The 20,406-nt window shown below is 39.9% G+C and overlaps 1 protein-coding gene and 1 pseudogene across 1 annotated transcript; one reads left to right on the forward strand and one right to left on the reverse strand.

Moving 5' to 3' along the window:
* Positions 1–351: 351 nt before the first annotated feature.
* LOC142423725 (U1 spliceosomal RNA) lies at positions 352–498 on the reverse strand (annotated as a pseudogene).
* Positions 499–18,864: 18,366 nt separating this feature from the next.
* Positions 18,865–19,281, forward strand: LOC142422905 (GTP-binding nuclear protein Ran-like). Its single transcript, XM_075528124.1, has one exon. The coding sequence runs from the start codon at positions 18,865–18,867 to the stop codon at positions 19,279–19,281; it is 417 nt and encodes a 138-aa protein (XP_075384239.1).
* The last annotated feature ends 1,125 nt before the right edge of the window (positions 19,282–20,406 follow it).

The following is a 20,406-nucleotide window of genomic DNA, read 5'->3' on the forward strand; positions in this document are numbered from 1 at the left end:
GATGTTTCAGAAACCATAGAGTATTCCCCCTCTGTCCTAAAGGATCCATATGAGTCAATCGACTGACTGGTATTGAGTTTGGTACAAGAAATAGTTATTCAAATGTTTTGAAACCCCAAATAGCTCTTTCAGAATTCCAAGTCCTTTATTAAAATGAAAATTTTCCAGTCTGGTTATAAGATGGCACAGATTCTCCACCTGTGCACAGAAACTCTTCAAAGTTAGAATTTTTATTATAAAAAAGTTTACAGTAAAAAAAAAAAGTTTGGAGTCAATGTCACCTCTGAAACTTTTAACATGAATTATCCATTAACTTCTTTTTTTCTTATTTATTTATTTATAATTTTTTTCCAGGGGAGAGTGCGAACACAGTCCCCCACTACCACAAATTATGCAGTCGAATTTCGCAGGGGTCAGCACAACCAGAGTGCAATGGATGAGCTTCACCCTGGGAAATCCACCTTCGTGATCATGGTATCACCCCTGCCAGGTAAGTATACCCACTAACTTCTATATGTTAAAATGTGTTCTGAAAGATTTACTGCCTTATTTGAAGAAGAAAAATTTAACTCTTCACGATATCTATGAAAATTGCTGACATTTTATGTTTGACTCCCTAAATTGCCATCACACCACCCATATATATATGATGACATTTATATGACACATATATACATGACTTTTCAATTTTCTGCTCTTCTTAAGCTTTCTTCTAGCTTGAGAGCATTCAACTTTTAGTCTCTCTATATTGCACAGCCTCCCATAACAAAAAGAAAAACTCCTGCTATCTAATAAATTTGAACTCATAGTGACCCTGTAGGACAGAAAAGAACTGCTCCTTTGGGTTTTCCATAACCTTAAATCATTTATAGGCGTCAGAGTGACTGGTGGACCCAAACCACAGATCTTATATGGATAAGGTCAATGTGTCACCAACTAGCCACCACGGGTCCATATACAGCGTCATTTGGAAGTCCCTGATACCGAATTCTATTTCAAATAGTTCTTATCTTTTTTACTTTATCCTGTAATTTTTGGGTCTGAATGAACCTCATATTTTTTAAATTAATAAATCTTTTTATTGGGGCGCATAAGGCTCTTATCACAATCCGTACATACATCTATTGAGCAAAGCACCCTTATACATTCATTGCACTTGTCATTCTAATAATTCACCTTCCACTTGGGTTCCTGGAATCAGCTCCGTTTCCCTTTTTCGCCCTCCCCCTGGTCCCTTGATAGTTTATAAATAATTATTATATCTTATCTTACACTCCCCGGCATCTCCCCTCACCCACCTCCCCATTGCCCATCTCCCAGAGAGGAGGTTACATATAGATCTCCAAGATCGTTTCTCCCTTTCTACACCCCCTTCCATCCTGGTGTCGCCACTCCCACCGCTGGTGTTGAGGGGTTCGTCCGTCCTAGATTCCCTGTGTTTCCAGATCCCTATTGCACCGCTGTACATCCTCTGGTCTAACCAGGTCCGCAAGGTAGAATTGGGGTCATGATAATTGGGAGGGGAGGAAGCGTTCAGGAACTAGAGGAAGATTTTGAGTTTCATTGTTGCCTCACTGAATCCTGAGTGACTCATCTCCCCACTACCCCTCTGGAAGGGGTGTCCAGCTGTCTACAGATGGGCATTGGGTCCCCATCACGCACTCCCCCTCGTTCACGGTGATGTGATTCTCACCACCACCCCGCCTTTGTTGTTTGAGACCTGGTCTCCTCTGCCCTTCACGATCACCCATGTTGGTGTGCTGCTTCCGTGTGGGCTTCGTTGCTTCTGGGCTAGATGGCCGCTTGTTTGCTTTCAAGCCTTTAAGTCCCCAGATGCTACATCTCTCAGTAGCTGGGCACCATCAGCCTTCTTCACCACACTTGCTTATGCACACTTTCGTCTTCAGCAATTATGTGAGGATGGTGATCGCACAGTGATTGTTTTTGTTCCTTGGTGTCTGCTACATGGTCCATTCAACACCTTGTATTCGCTTAGGCCGTGTGCTTCTTCTCTGTGGGCTTTGTTGCCCACCTCATATTTAAAATTAGAGCAATAAAATAGTATTACTTAGTTGCTGAAAATGTAAGGAATACCATATTTAAGAAACTAGAACTGATATGGTCTAGCCAATGCAATTTTCTGAATCAGCACTCAGATAGCCCCAGCAATAGGCCTAAAATCCAAGACACCAAGAAAAAAATGTTTCGTTGGGCTATGTAATCAACACTCATGGAAGCAGCAATCAAGAAATTAAATGATACATTTGCTTTGTGCAAATCTGCTACAAAGACCTTCAAAGCCGTAACAAATTATGAGTCAGAACGGATTGGATGGCGCCTCATAATAACAGAGTGGTGCCTGCAAGTTGCCTCTTCTTGCAGGAGATAAACAAAAGCAGGAAGGAATAACTTGGATCAAGATTGCGTTAGAGCTATTGTGTACATTGATAGGCTACATGCCATGGTAAGGAATTTGGAGATTCATTAAAGAATTAATGCATAGTGGGCCCGGTATGACTAATTTGTATTATGAACAGATACTTGAGCCACAGTGAGAAATTAGATTTTAGAACCTAGGGATGGAGACTGAGATCTGAAGAGGGGATGAAAAGAAAGATATGAATTGATTGGAGAAAACACAGATCGAAGCAAACACGACATTATTGGCCGCAGTCTACAATCCCGTATAGCACAGGTGTCTCCTCCAAATAAACAATTATCAGCACAAGAATGAAGGAAGGGAAAGGGAAGCAATCGGCTAGAGAGGAGACAGGTGGTCAATTGGGTGAAGGTGAAGATCATATTTCACAAGAGAGAAAGAAAAGGATGGCAGAGCAAGCTATTGGGAGCTTTGACAAATTGTTTAAATAGTTGAATACAAAATGATCTGAAAGTAACCTTCACCAAATTCTCAGTAAAAAGTTAAGGAAAAAAACCATTCATTCAGCAATAACTGCATTCCAGGAATAGTGCTAAGAACTTTATATTCCAAATTCCATTTAATTTTGACTGTAATACATTTGAGATAAGCACTCTATTATTACCCCCATTTCATAAATTATGAAAACTGCATCTCAAAGGAGTTAATGGAATTAAGAGGTGGGATTGAAACCTATATTTGTTTGATTTGGAATATTATCCTTAATTCCTCTACCATCTCACCTCTAGCATAATAAGAAGCTTCATACTTAGGCATTTCTCAAATGTATATAATAAAAATTTCACCCTCTACTCCCTAAGAGAAAAATGAATTTTTTCCCCAGAGAACAAAAATTCAATATGCATTTCCCTGGCAGGTGGTGCATAGTTTGTCATGCTCAGTCTGTATAGCTGGATTCTCTAGTACACTTGAGAAATTTGATATTACATTAAGAATTTTTCCCCTATACTGTCTTTTTTTTTTTTTTTAAAGACTTATGCCTCCATCTAAGTATTTAGGCCTTTGGCTAATTGGCTCTCACTTAATGTGAAAGCTAGCTTACTAGATTCCACACTCCTTCGTTTTATTAACTCAGTCAAGCTACCTTTTAAGATGGTAATAATGCATTTCCCATGATTCCTGACCTGAACTCTCATGACCTCTCTGGCATGTTGTTATTGGTGAGGTGCCACTGAGTCCGTTCCAAGTTGTAGCAGTTCATGTACAACATAATAAAGCCCTGTGCGGTCCAGCAACATCCTCCCAACTGCTTGGTTTGAAACCACTGTCGCAGCCACAGTGTCTATACCTCTCCCTGAGAGTGGTCCTCTTTTTTTGTTGCCTCTGCCCTTTACCAAGTATGATTTTCCATTCCAGGCACGGATCACACCAAAGTCAGGGAGACAAAGTCTCACTCCCCAGGCTTGAAAGGAGCATCTGGCACTTTCTCTGCAACAGATTGGTTTGCTCTTCTGGCAGCCCGTTGTACTTTCAGTATTCGTCATCAACACATGATTCAAAGCCATCAATTCTTCCCTGGTCCACGTTACTCCTGGTCTAACTCGCATCCACACAGGAAGCCATTGGAAGTACCCTGTCTTGGGTCTGGCACACCTCAGTTCTCAAAGTGACATCTTTGCTTCTTAATACTTTAAAGAAGTCCCTAGCAGGAGATTTTCCCAATGCAATCTGTCCTTTGACTTCTTGACGGTAGAAAAGCTGTGGATAGTAAGGAACCATTGTCAGATATGGGAAACCTCAGGAATACAGAAGAAGCTTGTAAGAGATAGTGCCAACAGATGCGTCCCTCCATTGGGAAGGCAGAGGAAGAGTTGGCTTCTCAAAACAGAGTCCACCACAATGACATGGATAGAGGAAAGCCTGTGGAAACACACCCTTGGAAACCCTTCTTTGCTGACGGGGCACAATTCAAAATGAGAAGAAACAGCTGAAAATGTCTCCTAACAATTGGAATGTGGAATGTATGAATTCGCACAGTTTGAATCTAAAAAAACTGGAAGTCATAAAAAATGGAATGCAATATATAAATATGGATCCGGAGGCATTAATTAGCTGAAATGGACAGGTAATGACCATTTTGAATCGGACAAGTCTCTGGTTTACCCTGCAAGTATTGACCAATTCAAGAGGAATGGCATTGCATTGATCTTCAAAAAGAACATTTCAAGATCTATTTGAAGTGTAATGCTGTCTCGGATAGGATAATATTGATCTGCATACAAGGAAATTCAATGAATACAATTATTATTCAAATTTATGCACCCACTGCTAAAGACAAGCGATGCAGAAATGGAAGAATTTTATTAACTATTGGTGATGGGATTGCAAAAGTGGGAAACAAAGAAGGAACATTAGTTAGAAAACAGGGCCTTAGTCATAGAAATGAAGCTAGAGCTTGCATGACAGAATTTTGTGAGACCTATGACTTGTTCATAGAAAATATTCTTTTTTTTAACCCCCAACACCAACAGGAACTATACATGTGGACTTTTCAAAGGGAATATACAGAAATCACCTTAACCACATTTGTGGGGGAGAAACAATAAAGAAGCTCCATGTCGGCAGCTAACTGTGAAACAGGTAATCAATTGCTCATACGTAAGGTCAGGTTGAAGCTGAAGCAAATGAAAACAAATCCAGGAGAGCCAAACTATGATCTCGAGTATGTCCCACCTGGATTTGGAGAACACCTCAAGACAGGGTTGACACCTTGAATACTAATGTCAACAGACCTGAAGAGTTGTGGGGTGACATCAAGAACATCTTACATGAAGAAAGCAAAAGATTCCTAAAAAGACAGGAAAAAACAGAAACCATCAAAATGGATGTCCGAGGAGACGCTGGAGCTCCCTTTAATCACAGAGGAACTAGCACAAATGGAAGACGTGATAGCACCAAAGAGCTTCATAGAAAGTTTCAAGGGGCAGTTCAAGGAGACACAGCCAAATATTATAATGGAACATGCAAAGACCTTGAATTAGAAAACCGAAAGGGAAGAACATGTTAGCATATCGTAAACAGAAAGAACCACAGGAAAGAAATCAGCCTTTAGTTTCAATATTGAAAGATCCTATGGGCAAAGAGTGAATGATGCAGGAAACATCGTAAGACTACAGAGAGAATACACAGTCACTAAAAGGAATGAGGTGACATTCAACCATTTCAAGATGCAGCACTTGACGGAGCACCACAGGCAATGAAGAAGTCCTGCACCTCTGAAAGCCTCAGTATAAACAAGTCTCCAGAAATGAATGGGATACCACTTGATATGCTTCAAAAAGCCGATGAAGCTCTGGAAGAACTCACTGGCTTATGCCAAGAAATTTGGAAAACAGCTAGTTGGCCCACCGAGGGGAAGAGGTTCATATTTGTACCCATTCCAAAGAAATGTCACTTAATGGAGTGTACAAACTATAGAACATTATCGTTAATATTACATGCAAGTAAAATTTTGCTGAAGATCATTCAACAGGGTTGCAGCAATATATGGAAGTGGAGCTGCCAGAGGTTCATGCTGGATTCAGAAGAAGACAGGGAACAAGGGATATCATTGCTGATGTCAAATGGATCCTGGCTGAAAACTGCAAACAACAGAAGTATATTTCCTTGACTATGAAAAGTATTTGACTGCGGACCATACAAATTATGTATAGGCTTGAGAAGAATAGAAATTCCAGAACACTAAACTGTACTCACATGGAATCTGAACATGGATCAAGAGGGAGTTTTGTGACCAGAACTAGGGAATATTGTGTGATTTAAAATTAAGAAAGACATGTGTCAGGATCATATCTTGTCACCATACTTGTTCGATCGTGTATGCTGAGTGAATAATCAGAGAAATTGGATTATATGAAGATGAATGCAGTATCAGGATTGGAGGAAGGCTTATTAACAACCTATGATATGCAGACGACACAACCATGCTTGAAAAAAGTGAGGAGGACTTGAAACACTTGCTAATAAAGTGCAAGGATTTTAGCCTTCAGTGTGGATTACAACTAAAGGTAAGGAAAACCCAAATCCTCACATCTGGAATAATGGGTAACATCATGATAAACAGAGAAAAGATTGAAATTGTCGTGGATTTTATCTTGTTCGGATCCACAATAAATGATCGTGGAAGCAGCAATCAAGAGGTCAAATGACCATTGCATTGGCAAATCTGCTGCACAAGACATCTTTAAAGTGTTGAACAGCAAGGATGTTATTTGTGGATTAAGGTGAATAGTATTTTCAATTGCTCCATATGCATATGAAAGTTGGACATCGAATAAGGAAGACCAAAGAAGAATTGATGCATTTGAATTGCTGGTGAAAATTATTGAAAGTACCATGGTATAACCAAAAGAGCAATGACAAAGTGTCTTGGAAAAAGTAGAGCCAGAATTGTCCTTAACATCAAAGAGGGTGAGACTTCATCTCAAATACATTGGACATGTTTCCAGGAGAAACCAGCCCCGTGAGAAGGAGATGCTTGTTAGAGCTAAAAGAGTGTGTGTATGGGGTGGGGGGGTGGGGGGGTGGGGGGGGAGGAGAGTAACACTATCTACAAGTTGGATTGACAGAGTGGCTGAAACAATGGGTTCAAACAGAACAATTGTGATGACAAGGTGGTGTTTCACTCTGTTGTCCATTGGTTCACTGTAAATTGGAACCGATGGGCAGCACCTAACGACAATATATCTCTGTCTCTATCTCTACCCTTACTCCATCCCTGTCCCTTTTTTTTATCTTTACAACAGACTTGTCTCTCATGGAGTTGATTACATTGTGTTACGTTAATTACCAGGCCTCCACTAACAAACAACTGAGAATATTGACCCAGTCAAGTTGATACAAAATCGATCACATATGGATTCATCAGAATTTCAGCTAGATGATCCACAGGACAGAGGAGTTGAGACTCGCATTAAAGTTGAAGGGTTTGCATTTAGATGTGGGAGGTTGTCAAGATCACTCAAGTTCTAGACCAGAGGATGTACACTGGTACAGGTAGGAACTGGAAACACAGGGAATCCAGGACAAATGATCCCTTCTGGACCAGTACTGAGAGTGGTGATACCGGGAGGGTAGAGGGAAGGTGGGGTGGAAAGGTGGAACCGATTACAAGGATCGACATATAACCTCCTCCCTGGGGAATGGACAACAGAAAAGTGGGTGAAGGGAGATGTCGGACCATGTAAGATAGGACAAAATAATAATAATTTATAAATTATCAAGAGTTTATGAGGGAGGGGGGAGCAGGGAGGGAAGGGAACAAATGAGGAGCTGATCCCAAGGGCTCAAGTAGAAAGCAAATGTTTTGAGAATGATGATGGCAACAAATGTACAAATGCGCTTGACACAGTGGATGTATGTATGGATTGTGATAAGAGTTGTATCAGCCCCTGATAAAATGATTTAAAAAAGAAAAGAAAATGCACACAGCAACACATCAGTTCAATAATTGCTGCATGTGGCATTCAGTGATATTGATTACATTCTTCAAATTGTACAATCATTCTCATCTTCTTTTGCAATTATTCCAACGTTAACATGAATTCATTCCATTTCCCCCTAAATTTCTCTTTTATCCTTTTGATTTCTGTTATCAATTTAATCCAATACAGATACTTTTTTTAAGAGCAATGTTCATGTCAGACTATCTTTATTAATTAAGGTAAGTGTTGAAAAGCAAGCAGGTCTCTTTGGAGACTAAGGTATGCCTGACTTAAGCCGTGGTATTTTCCATTGCTTCATGTGCATGTGAAAGTTGAATAAGGAAGAACAAAGGAGACTGGATGAGTTTTAATTATGATGCTGGTGAAGTATATTAAAAGTGCCATGGACTTCCAAAAGAACCCACACCTGTCTTGGAAGAAGTACAGCCAGAATACTCCTTAGGACAAGGAGGACAGGACTGCGTCTCAGGTACTGTGGATATGTTGTTGAGAGAAATCCATCCCCGGCAAAGGACGGCACACTTGTTCGAGGAACAGTGAAAAAGAGGAAGCCCTTCGACCAGATGGACTGACACCATGGCGGCAACACTGGCTCAGACATGAGGACAATGGTGTGGATGGTCCAGGACCTGGCAGTGTTTCCCTCTGTTGCTCATAGGCTCACTGTGAGTCAGGACTAGCTCAGTGACACACAACAACAACAACAACAACATTGCTTTGTTTAAAGTGGACTGAGGGCTGTCTTAGTTTAACATTTAAGGAATAAAGATGGTATCAAGGCAAAAAAAAAAAAGATCAGTCAAGTGGGTAATTCATGAAGTTCAAAGGATTCAAAACCTTGCCTCATGATTCAGGAATTTGATGGTCACTGGGATATGAGCGGTGGGGCAAGGTCCTTCTAACAAGCAGTGTACCAAACTCATTGCCTTAGAATCAGTTCTTACGCATAAAGACCCTACAGGGCAGAGTAGAACCATTTTGCAGGATTTCCAAAGTGCAAGTCTTTATTGAAAGCAGACTGCTTAACCTTTCTTCCCCACAGTGGCTGGTGGGTCTGAACTGACATACTCAGTAGAAACTATCTGAACTGTATTTCTAGAAGGACATTGCATGATTATAAAGTGTTTTATTTTGTCCCATGGGAAGACCCCCACACCAAGTGGGCAATGGTTTCTTTCTCTAAAATACGTTCCATTGAACTGCTTTTCCCAGCAGCGTTCATCTGATACTGTTCATGAAAGAAATGATCCTTCCGTGAAGTGGTCAGGTTCAAGAGTTTTTAAACTGATTAAGTAAGAACAGGAGATTCTCTTGATGCATTTTAGCTACTATTACTATTTTTGTTATTCTACTATAACTAAGATTATTATAGGCGACTAGGGCACAGCAGGTACTCAATGCCTATTACTTCCCTCAAACAAGAGGTAACCCTTGACTTTAAAACAAAACTCCTGTATCTTAATATTCTAACAGGCCTCTTAGAAGTGCTGCCATTTATCTCTTGATCTCTAGAAATGCTTTCTTTATGCTATGTACTGCACAATGCCTCTCATCGTGAAATCTCACCTACAACCAGAGATGTACCCTTTTGTAGAATCACAGGCCCTTGGAGAGTCTTTGAGGTTAGTTCCATTCCAAGAGGTAGGGCGTCCTCCAAACTCTGTGACAGGTACCCATTTCAGAGAACTTCCAAACTTCTTGCCGGAGCTGACCCTTCAACTATTGGATGCCTGTCTAGGTAAACTAGTCCGTAGCCTCAAATCCCTTAAAGAAAAACAGTCTCTACAAATATTTGCTGAGCTACTGAATAACGTCTGCCTGCCCACGGGACAGACTTACAATAATACAATCGACGTCAAGTAGCTAATCGGTATTGGATGGCTGTAACTATTTGCATTGGCTTGAAGTAGGCTTCATTGGAGTTTGAATTTCCAGCCTCTAAAACCACAGAGAAAACATAAACTTCTTTGAAACAGAGGCTAGCTCACATGTGTTTCATCAGTCCAGTCTCTCGGCTATATTCTTTTCAATATTCAGCTTATTCATTGGACAAAGTAAACAGTTTGAAACCACAAGCCACTCCATGGGAGAAACATGGGACTTTCACAGAGGCAGTTCCATCCTGCCCTATAGGGACCTATCAGTTAGTATTGACTCGATGGCCGTGAATTTAGAGCATGCCTGATCTCTGACATGACTTTTAGATACTAGCATTATGTTCATTCATTCCTGATCTTGCTTCAGTATATACTTCAGTATAACCAGTTTTCTTTTTTTAAAAAAAAATCATTTTACTGGGGGCTCATACAACTCTTATCACAATCCTTACATCTATCCATTATGTCAAGCACATTTGTACATTTGTTGCCATCATCATTCTCAAAGCATTTGCTTTCTACTTGAGCCCTTGGGATCAGCTCATTTTCCCCTCCCTCCCCACTCTCCTCCCTCATGAACCCTTGATAATTTATAAATTATTATTATTTTGTCCTATCTTATACTGTCCGACGTCTCCCTTCACCCACTTTTCTGTTGTCCATCCCCCGGGGAGGGGAGTATATGTAGATCCCTGTAATCGATAACCGGTATTCTTCATAGAGTATGTAATGTAAAATTGGACAACCAAGCCTTGAGCTGCACAGGTGGCTCAGGACAAGTTCTCCATCTTCCTGACCCGTCACTCTAGGCATGCTCTTATTTCTACTAACACAGACTCATTGGAATTAGCGTCTTTCCCCTTCTTTTAAGTCATGTTTCAGTGAAAACCCTGAGATTGTGATGGGTTCTCTTATGCTGGGTAAGAGATATTTTAAGTTATTAATCTATTTATCCTTAGTATAAACAAGTTCCTCTGTGTTTTACCAAAGATCCCATTAAAAGCCTAACATTAATGGATCGGATGCCTTCCTGTTGCTTATAGAGTAATGCTATGTTGCCCTGGACTCATGTGGCAATTCTCTCATGACTTGATTTCTATCATCAGTATGTAAATCTCCCTCTTCTCTTACACCTTAGTCATTCTGAACGGGTCAGCGGGTCTCCAAACATACACTGTGTTCTATTTCTGAATAAGCGACGTGCTTCTCCTATGTTTGGAATTTTAAAAATGATCTTGTAGGTCTGGTGAGCCCCTATTTCCCCTTACGCCCCAGTTCAGATGTCTCCATAAAGCCTTCCACGATTCCACCCCACACGTTTGCGTAGTTTTAGAGGTGGGTTCGTGGTGCGTTTGCCTTCCATTATACACACTCTTGGAATCAGAGTACGAGTCCTGTGTGGAGGAGAGCTCTTTTCCTTGCTGTCAGGTACCATCGGGTCAGTTCCAATGTAGAGCAGCTGAACATACAACAGAAACACATGGCAGCGCATTGCGTTTTCTTCACAGTTGTATTTGAGTCCACTGTTGAAGCCACGGTGTCAATCCATATCACGGAGAAACTTTCTTTTTCCAATGACTGCACTTTACCAAGCATGGTATCCTTTTCCATGGACTAATCTCTCCTGAAAATATGTCCAAGATAGATTTTTTTTCCATTTTTCTAGCAATCCATGGTACTTTCAATATTTTTTCCAGTACCATCATTCAAATACATAGATTTTTCATTGGTCTTCCTTAATCCTTCTCCAGTTTTCAGATTAATATGAGGTGATTGAAAATACCATGGCTTGGGTCAGATGCACCTCAGTCTTCAAAATGACATCTCTGTTCTTTTACATTTTAAAGAGATCATTTGCAGCAGATTTTCCCAATGCAATAAGCCAATTAATTTATTTACTGCTATTTCCCAAGATTTACATATTTCCAGAAATATATATTGAGCGGTTTATTCTGTGCTGGTCATAGATAGTGCTAAGGGATTTACATGCATAATTACCTTTGACTTCATCACTAAGCCTACCCCTTGGAGTGGATGCTGTCTGTGGGCCAACATAGCCCCTAAGTATGTAGTCTTTGTACCTGTGCTCCACGTGGCTTCTTACTGCAGGCATTTTTGACTCTTTGCTTGAGGATTTGCTCTGGCCTTGGAATTTGCTCAGTGCTTTTTTAGGGAAGGCCCGAGGTTCTCCCCCTCTGGAATAGTTAGCACCTCTGGAATAGATCTTAACCAATAATGGAAGGCAGTTGGTTGAGATGTGCTCATGCTCCTTGGTACTGTGCAAAGTCACTCTTACAACTGGTCTACCCTACTTCCCCAAAGTCCTTAGAGGGCCCCAGTTCCAATTTTTCACAGAGGTAATCTGTTTACTAATGTGCCTTGTAGCTGCTTCTTTCCTGTCCCTGTCTTGCTCATTGCACATGCTGCATCTGCCTCCCAAATCAACTGCTTGCATTCAAATCCTTGTTTCAGGATTGGTCGTTAGGGACATCTAAAATAAGGCCTCCTCGCTTAGCAGAAGAAGAAAGTGAGTCTTATACGGGTTACCTAACTTGTGCTAAGCCAGGATTCTAGCTCAGCTTTAAACAGAATCCACTTTCTTATTTCTCCCAAGAAATCTGGGAAAATCTGGGGATTGGGATAGTTGGCTGTAATAAATACCTCTGAGAAAAGCCGTTCACAGCTCTGAAGCCAGACAGGACTTTCCACTTCTGCCTTTATCCACCACTTGAAAGTGAGCCAGTGCACTGCCTCTGAAGGGCAGTAAAGTGACACTGAATAATTGAATTCTGAACAAGCCAGACTAATGCAAATATCTGACAAATTGATTTAATTGCATTCACATACAATAAAGCTGAGCTCTCAAAGGTCAGCTAGAAAATGGGAAAGGACCCCTGGGATCTTCCGGGCAGAGACTGAGTTTAATACACATTCATCACATTTTATCATCTAATTAGTCCACACAATGGCAAACTGATCGAGACCTAAACCAGTATATTGATTGATTATTTACTTGGCATCTTTCATATCACCATAAGGTTGTCCCTGTCATGGGCAGGCAGAAGTTATTCAGCAGGTCAGCAAAAATATGTGTGTATTTGTAGAAATTGTTTTTCTGTAAGGGATTGGAGGCTACAGACTATTTTACCTAGGCAGCAGTATCACCTCTGAGGATTACTAATGAATAGTTTGCTACAAAAGTAGCCACTGGAAACTAACTTTATTTTGATCTATCCTTTCTGCAGAGTGAATATTTATCATTCCCTTAGCCCAGAAAACCCCTTTGGGTTGTAAAATATTTAACCCAGGTAATTAACTAATATAGGCCATGCATAGAAATACTTGGACATTACATTTAAAAATGTTCTGGAGAAGTTAATTAGAAGTCAATTGGTCTCCATAATTTTATTCCATTGGAAATGAAAGTGTGGGTTCTAATCTAACCATTTATATGGTGAGTCAGACATCAGGTGAGATAGTGGTTCTATTTTTTTTCTGAACAAGGATGCTGAACTGAGATCGATTCAGGAAATGATTCATGGAGTTGCTTCCTAAGTAGTGGCCAAAATAAAGTCTTAACCATTTTTATATGTTTCCTTTAGAAAGTAATTTCATGTGATGTCTTTGAATATTAGTTTCCTTGTAAAACTTATGTGAGACACTGAGATGAGGTTATATATACAATAACCTCCTTTAACTATTTTTTAGTTTAAATATGAAGTATCATTGCCAAAGGGGGAACCCCCCAAACTGATACTAGTATACTACTACACAAGAATTTTCCCTCAAGTTCACCCAATATTTCTATTTCTTTATCTTTCATTTTTTGCAATCACATTTATTTAAATTTTAAAGAAGTTTTACGAACCAAACATTGTCATCTTTCATTCACACCCTTTTTTAGGTTGGGAAGATCTACAGAAGAAAATCACTGCAGCATATATATGTATAAATACAGAAAGCTGTGTCTTAACCAAATGGCTCGCCTGGTTGAAGAGACTGGAAAGTTCCAAATCTGTGGGTCAGATGTTAGGCTGGATGCTTCCCTGGACTTACTTGGCTGCAAGAGCTGGTGAAGTCAACATCAGCAGTTTATGTCAGACTGTGGTCCTAGAGCAAATGTTCTCAACCTGTGGGTCGCAACCCCTTTGGGGGCCAAATGACCCTTTCACAGGGGTTGGCCCAATTTATAACAGTAACAAAATTACAGTGATGGGGTAGCAACAAAAATAATTTTATGGTTGGGAGGTCACCACAACATGAGGAACTGTAGTAAAGGGTTGTGGGGTTAGGAAGGTTCAGAACCACTGCCCTAGAGGCAAATGAACCAAAGGACTTAGGTGAGATGGCAGGCTGCAGATTCACAGGCTGCGTAGACCAGCAGCTATGAGAATTGTCAGGCGACCTAGCAGGTTTCTGGCTCAAGTTCGAAGAAATGGACACCAAATGATGAGTCAGATGTAATTATTAGAGCAAGCAAAGAGAAGGTAAACTTTGCCAGAGAATTCACATGTATTGAAAGCAACTCTCCCAAGGGAACTCTCTTTCAATTGATTGGCTATTCATAGCAGATCTCATCATGGAAATGATGCCATTGTATTAGATCTCATCACTGAGAATCATGGCCCAGCCAAACTGACACACAATCTTAATCATCACACACCTCAATAGCCTGAGATCAGGATTCCACTTTCACTAAGTCACTGCCACTACTCTCAACAAGGTCCTTGATAACTTTCATGACAGGAAATCCAATGTAACTTTTAAGGCCTTCGCTTCCATGACACCACTTGTGTGTCAGTTTGTCACCCTGTGGTGGCTTGTGTGTTGCTGTGAGGTTGAAAGCGATGTAGCTAGTATGTCACACACCAGCAGGGCCATGCAGAGTGACCAGGTTTCAGCAGAACATTTAGAATAAGAACAGACTATACAGAAGAAGTAGGATGTCTGCTTCAGGACGATTAGTCACTGACAACCTTAGCGACGAATCCAAACATTGTCAGTTACTGCAAACCCTCCTGAAAAGAAGCAGACCATTGTCAGAAATAGTGCCAGAAGATGAGCCCCTCAGGTGGGAAGGTGCTCAAAGTCTGGTGGAGGAAGAGCTGCCCCTCAAAGTAGAGTTCACCCTAATGACATGAATGGAGCAGAGCTTTGGGAGTAAACCTTTGGGGACCTTCATTTTCTGATGGTGTATCATTCAAAATGCGAAGAAACTGCTGAAACTATTAATAACTGGAATGTGGAATGTATGAAGTATGAATCTAGGAAAATTAGAATGTGGAACACTAAAATGAAATAGAATGCATCAATAATCTAGGTATTGGTGAGCTGAAATAGGCTTGTATTGACCATTTTGAATGAGAAAACCATATGATTTCCTATGGTGGGAATAAATCAATGAAGAGGAATGACATTTCTGTTGTTATTGTTGTTAGGTGCCATCAAGTAGTTTCCAACCCATAGCAACCCTCTGCTCAACAGAACAAAACACTGTGTGGTCCTGCACTAGCCTCATGATTGTTCCTATGCCTGAGGCTATTGGTGAAGCCACAGTATCAATCCATCTCATCGAAGGCCTTCCTCTTTTTGCCGCCCTTCCACTTTACCAAGCATGATGTCCTTCTCCAGGGACTCTCCTGAAAATATGTCGAAAGTAAGTAAGATGAATTACTTCCATCCTTGCCTCTAAGGAGCATCTGGCCTTACTTCATCCAACAGCATTACATTCATCATCATCAAACAAGACATTTCAAGATCAATCTCGAAATAGGATATTGTCTCTGATAGGATATTATCTATCTTCCTTCAGGGAAATATTATTCAAATTTCTGCACCAACCACGGAAGCTAAAAACTCACTGCCATTGAGTCGATATTGATGCATAGTGACACCCTCCTCCCCAGACACCCGTGGGTTTCTGAGACTGTAACTGTTTATGGGAATAGAAATCCCAGTCTTCCTCCTGTGAAGCTACTGGGTATTTTGAACTGCCGATCATAAGGATCACGCACCGACGCATAACCACTACACCACCAGGGCTCCCACTAAAGCTAGTGGTGAAGAAAATGAAGAATTCAACTAATGTTTTCAGTCTGAAATCGATCAAACATGCAATCCAGTGGCATTAATAATTATTGGTGATTGGGATGCAAACGTTGGAAGCAAAGAGGAAGGAACAGTAATTAGGAATTGCGATTTTGGTGATAGAAAAGAAGCTGAGGTCACATACTAAAACTGTACAAGAACCAGGACTTCTTCATCGCAAACGGCTTTTCTCAAAACCACTTCAGGCAACTATACAAGTGGCCTTCCAGAGATGGGATACGCAGAAGTAAAATTGACTACACCTGTGGGAGGGGGAGATGGAGAAGCTCAATACCCAGTGCTGAAACAAGGCCAGGGGCTGACCAGGCAACAGACAGCCAACTTCTCCTCTGTAAGGTCAGGCTGAGGTGGCAGAAACTGAAAACAAGTCCACACAATCCAAAGTCCAACCTTGAGTCTATCCCACCGAAATTTAGAGAACATCTCAAGAACCGATTTCCTGCATTTAATAGCAATGGCAGAAGACCCGATGAGCTGTGGGAGCACATCAAGAACAGTAGACACACAAAATGCAAAAGGTCATTAGAAAGACGAGAAAGAGAGAAAAATCAAAGTGAATGTCATACGAGCTTCTGCAACTAGAGTAGCTAAGGCAAATGGAAGAACTGATGAGATTAACGAGTGAACAGAAAATTTCCAAGGGCAGCTCAAGAAGACCAAGTAATATATAATAGAATGTACAAAGACTTAGAATTGGAAACCCCAAAAGCAAGAACACACTTACCATATCTTAAACTACAATTACTCACCAAAATATTCAAGCCTCTAGTGGCAATATTGAGAGATTCTGTGGGAAAACTAGTGGACAATGCAAGAAACATAAAAAAAAAAACATGGAAAGAATGAATACCCAGTCACCACACCAAAAAGAATTAGGTGACATTGAATTATTTCAAGAGGTATCATAAGATTTAGAGCTAATGGTACAGAAGGAAGAAGTTCAAGCTGCACGGAAAGTAATAGCCCAAATAAAGGCTCTCGGGAACTGATGGAATACCAATTGATATGTCTGATCCAGCACTGGAAGTGCTAGCTTGTTTGGTCTATGCCAGGAAATTTGGAAGACAACTACTTGGCCACATGACTGGAAAAAATTCATATTCTTACCCATATCAAAGAAAGATAGCCCAGCAGGATGTTCAAATTATAGAAAAATATCATTAATATCACTTGCAAGTAAAACGTTGCTGAAGATCATCCCCAAAAGGTTGCAGCAGTACATGGAAAGAGAGTTTCCAGAGGTTCAGGCCAATTCAGAAGAGGACATAGAACAAGGGATATAATTGGTGACGTCAGATGGATCTTGGCTGAATATCAGAAATAATACCGGAAAGATGTTTACTTGTATTTTATTGACTATGCCAAGGCATTTGATTGTGTGGATCATAACAAACAAACAAGCAACAGTATTTTACATGGATTCTCCATACTTTTGGGCACCAATGGTTCACACATATCGTGTCCAATATTTCTTTCTTTATTTTTCCTCTTATCTCACTAATATTTACTTCTTTTGTGGAATTCTTTTTTTTTTTCATTGTAGTTCACTCCTTATCTACACAATTTCTCCAGGTACTTCCATTTACGTTAGTTGCTTGAATTGCTGTCAATATGCTGATGATTCCTAAGCTCAGGTGTTTTTCTTTGTTTATCTTTTTAAAAATCTCTGAGCCCAAATTGTCAACAGCCATCCTATTCTTTTGCATAAACTTTTTAGGTTTCTCTATGGTCTTTTTGTTTGTCAAAAGGCTTGAGCAACTTCTGTAATCCCATCCCTCTCCTATCTACTCTAATGCTTCTCTCTAAGACTAGTGGGATTTTAATAAAAATCTGGAATTACCAGAGCCTTTTGCAAATTAAAAGTAATTGTCCACTCTCTTCCCTGAAAATAACAAGAATGTAAAGCACTATATAAAAACTCTGTCTTCAATAAAACAAGAAAGCATTGCATATCCTAACTACAATTTATTTTTTTAATCTACTAATCATAGTAAGCACTTGTTTTCTCAAATGCTTCCAGACTTACACATTTCTTGCTCCACATTTAAAATTAGTCATTTCTACAAAGATCTATGATTACCTTCCTGGGAAAAGAGATTTCATTCTGGATTTAAGAGGTGCTCAGTGCTGCCTAGTTACCTATTCCATCCAGGACTCATCTATGGACAGAACGCAGATATGTATATTTATTTTTTAAGATAAAGTATATCACGAGTCCATAACTGGTTTTTAAAAAATATTTTGTCTGATGCTATCAACATCATATCTTCATCTCCTTTCAATCAAGCCCCAAATCTCAATTATCAATGATACTGATATAATTACTCATTTGATTTGTTATGTTGCAATAACAATACCAGCAATATAATCTACACTATTTTTACCAAAAACGGTTTCTTCTTTTTTCTATTCTTTTATCCTTAGTATGGGTTAAAAATTAAAGTTAAGCACACACATACAGTAAAAGAACAAGAATAAAGTATAAGTGTATTACAAACCATCTGAACTTAAAAAACTACAAATATTTTGTTCTGTGCACACAAAATGCATTGAAAGCAAACACAATGGAATAAAGTTTATTATTGGGTGTAGAGTCAAATTGTTGTGCTGCAGAATCATTTGTAATATTTATTCAGGTGCAATTAGGGTACTAATTAAGTATATTATGAAGTTCATTTGTTTAAATTTACTTTTGAGTCTGGAGATTGAAACTTTAATTTTCTTTTGTAATTACAAAAATTTAAAAATTTTTGGCATGTAAAATAATAAGCTTTTATTTTTTTTTATAAGTCCATAAAATATTCATGCTTCTAAAGGAGACCTTGAGTGAGACATCAAATAGTTGGATGTTTGAGTCCATCCTCAAAAGAAAGTCCTGCTAATCTACTTCTGAAACATTGACCAGTGACAACTTTCTGGATCAAATTGCGCTTCCGCTATCTTTCCATCCCTCAGTCAAACGCGGCTCGGAGACGCTTCTGGAATATCCATCACGATGGCCGCCCAACGAGAACCCCAAGTCCAGTTCAAACTCGTACTGGTGGGTGATGGTGGTACTGGGAAAACAACATTTGTGAAACATCACCTGACTGGCGAATTTGAGAAGTATGTAGCCACCTTAGGCGTGGAGGTCCATCCCCTTGTGGTCCACACTAACAGAGGACCTATGAAAGTCAACGTGTGGGACACGGTTGGTCAAGAAAAATGTGGAGGAGTGAGAGATGGCTACTATATTCAAGCCCAGTGTGCCATTATAATGTGCGACGTAACTTCCAGGGTTACTTACAAGAATGTGCCTACCTGGCATAGGGATCCGTTTCCAGTAGGTGAAAACATACCCATCGTGCTGTGTGCCAACAAAGTGGACACGAAGGACAGGAAAGTGAAGGCGAAACCCATTGTCTTCCACTGAAAGAAGAGCCTTCAGCACTATGCCATTTCTGCCAAGAGTCACTACCACTTTGACAAGCCCTTCCTTTGGCTTGCTAGCAATCTCATTGGCGATCCTGACTTGGCGTTTGTGGCCAGGCCTGCTCTGGCCCCACCAGAGGTTGTTATGGACCCAGCTTTGGCAGCCCAGTACGAGCATGAGTTAGAGGTTGCGCAGGCAACCGCTCTCCCGGATGAAGATGATGACCCGGGAGCGAACGAAGCTGGAGCCCAGCGTCCGAGTCTAGTCTTACAGGCAGCTGTCCTGTGACGTCAGTGGAGCAGCGTGTTTGCCGCTCTTGTTAGAGAACTAAGCAGAACGTGCTCATCCTTGAGAGGCTGAAGGAGATGAATGGGCTTCGGCGTGACTGTGGCAGTTAATAAACTCTTTATTTTTTTGGACCCGCATATCTAGCTGTTTGGGAATGCATTTTTCTTTCTTGAAATTCAAATACAAGACTGCTACAGTCACATCACAATATTCAGTGGTGACGTTTTGTTTGTTAACTGTTATTTCCATTCCTCTTCGTTAGAATAAAGTTGTATTTCAAATACCTAAGGAAAAAGAAGAAAACACTATGGATTATAATTCCATTTGTACACACATGGGTTCCCAATGTGTCAGAATTAAATGGATGGAACTTTTAAATAATGATACATGTATAGGATCTTCTTGAAATCTATTTTTAATTTCTGACCTCGACCGTATTTACATTCTTTAAATGCTAAGGTTTATTGAGTGTTAGCATATGATGGCATTCAATAATATGCTGTATCTACTTAAAACATGCTATAGTTCTCTGTTAATAATAAGCAAGCTTCACAAATATTACAAATACTACTGAGACACAATAATTGGACTATACATTCCCAAGTAATTTTGTTCCCATAGAATTTGTTTCTAATGCATTTTTGGCAAAACAAAAACAGATAATTTCGAAAACTTACTTTTCTTTAACACAGAAATATGTTATAAATCACATACAATTTGGCTTAATATAATTCAACATGTAATGCCATCTAATACTATACAAACATATCATGTTAACACAGTTTAACATACTTAACTATATATACTACTAGTGTGTATTAAACATATGTTAATTAG

The sequence above is a fragment of the Tenrec ecaudatus genome, chromosome 12, assembly GCF_050624435.1.
Source record: "Tenrec ecaudatus isolate mTenEca1 chromosome 12, mTenEca1.hap1, whole genome shotgun sequence".
In the NCBI taxonomy this organism is placed as follows: Eukaryota; Metazoa; Chordata; class Mammalia; order Afrosoricida; family Tenrecidae; genus Tenrec; species Tenrec ecaudatus.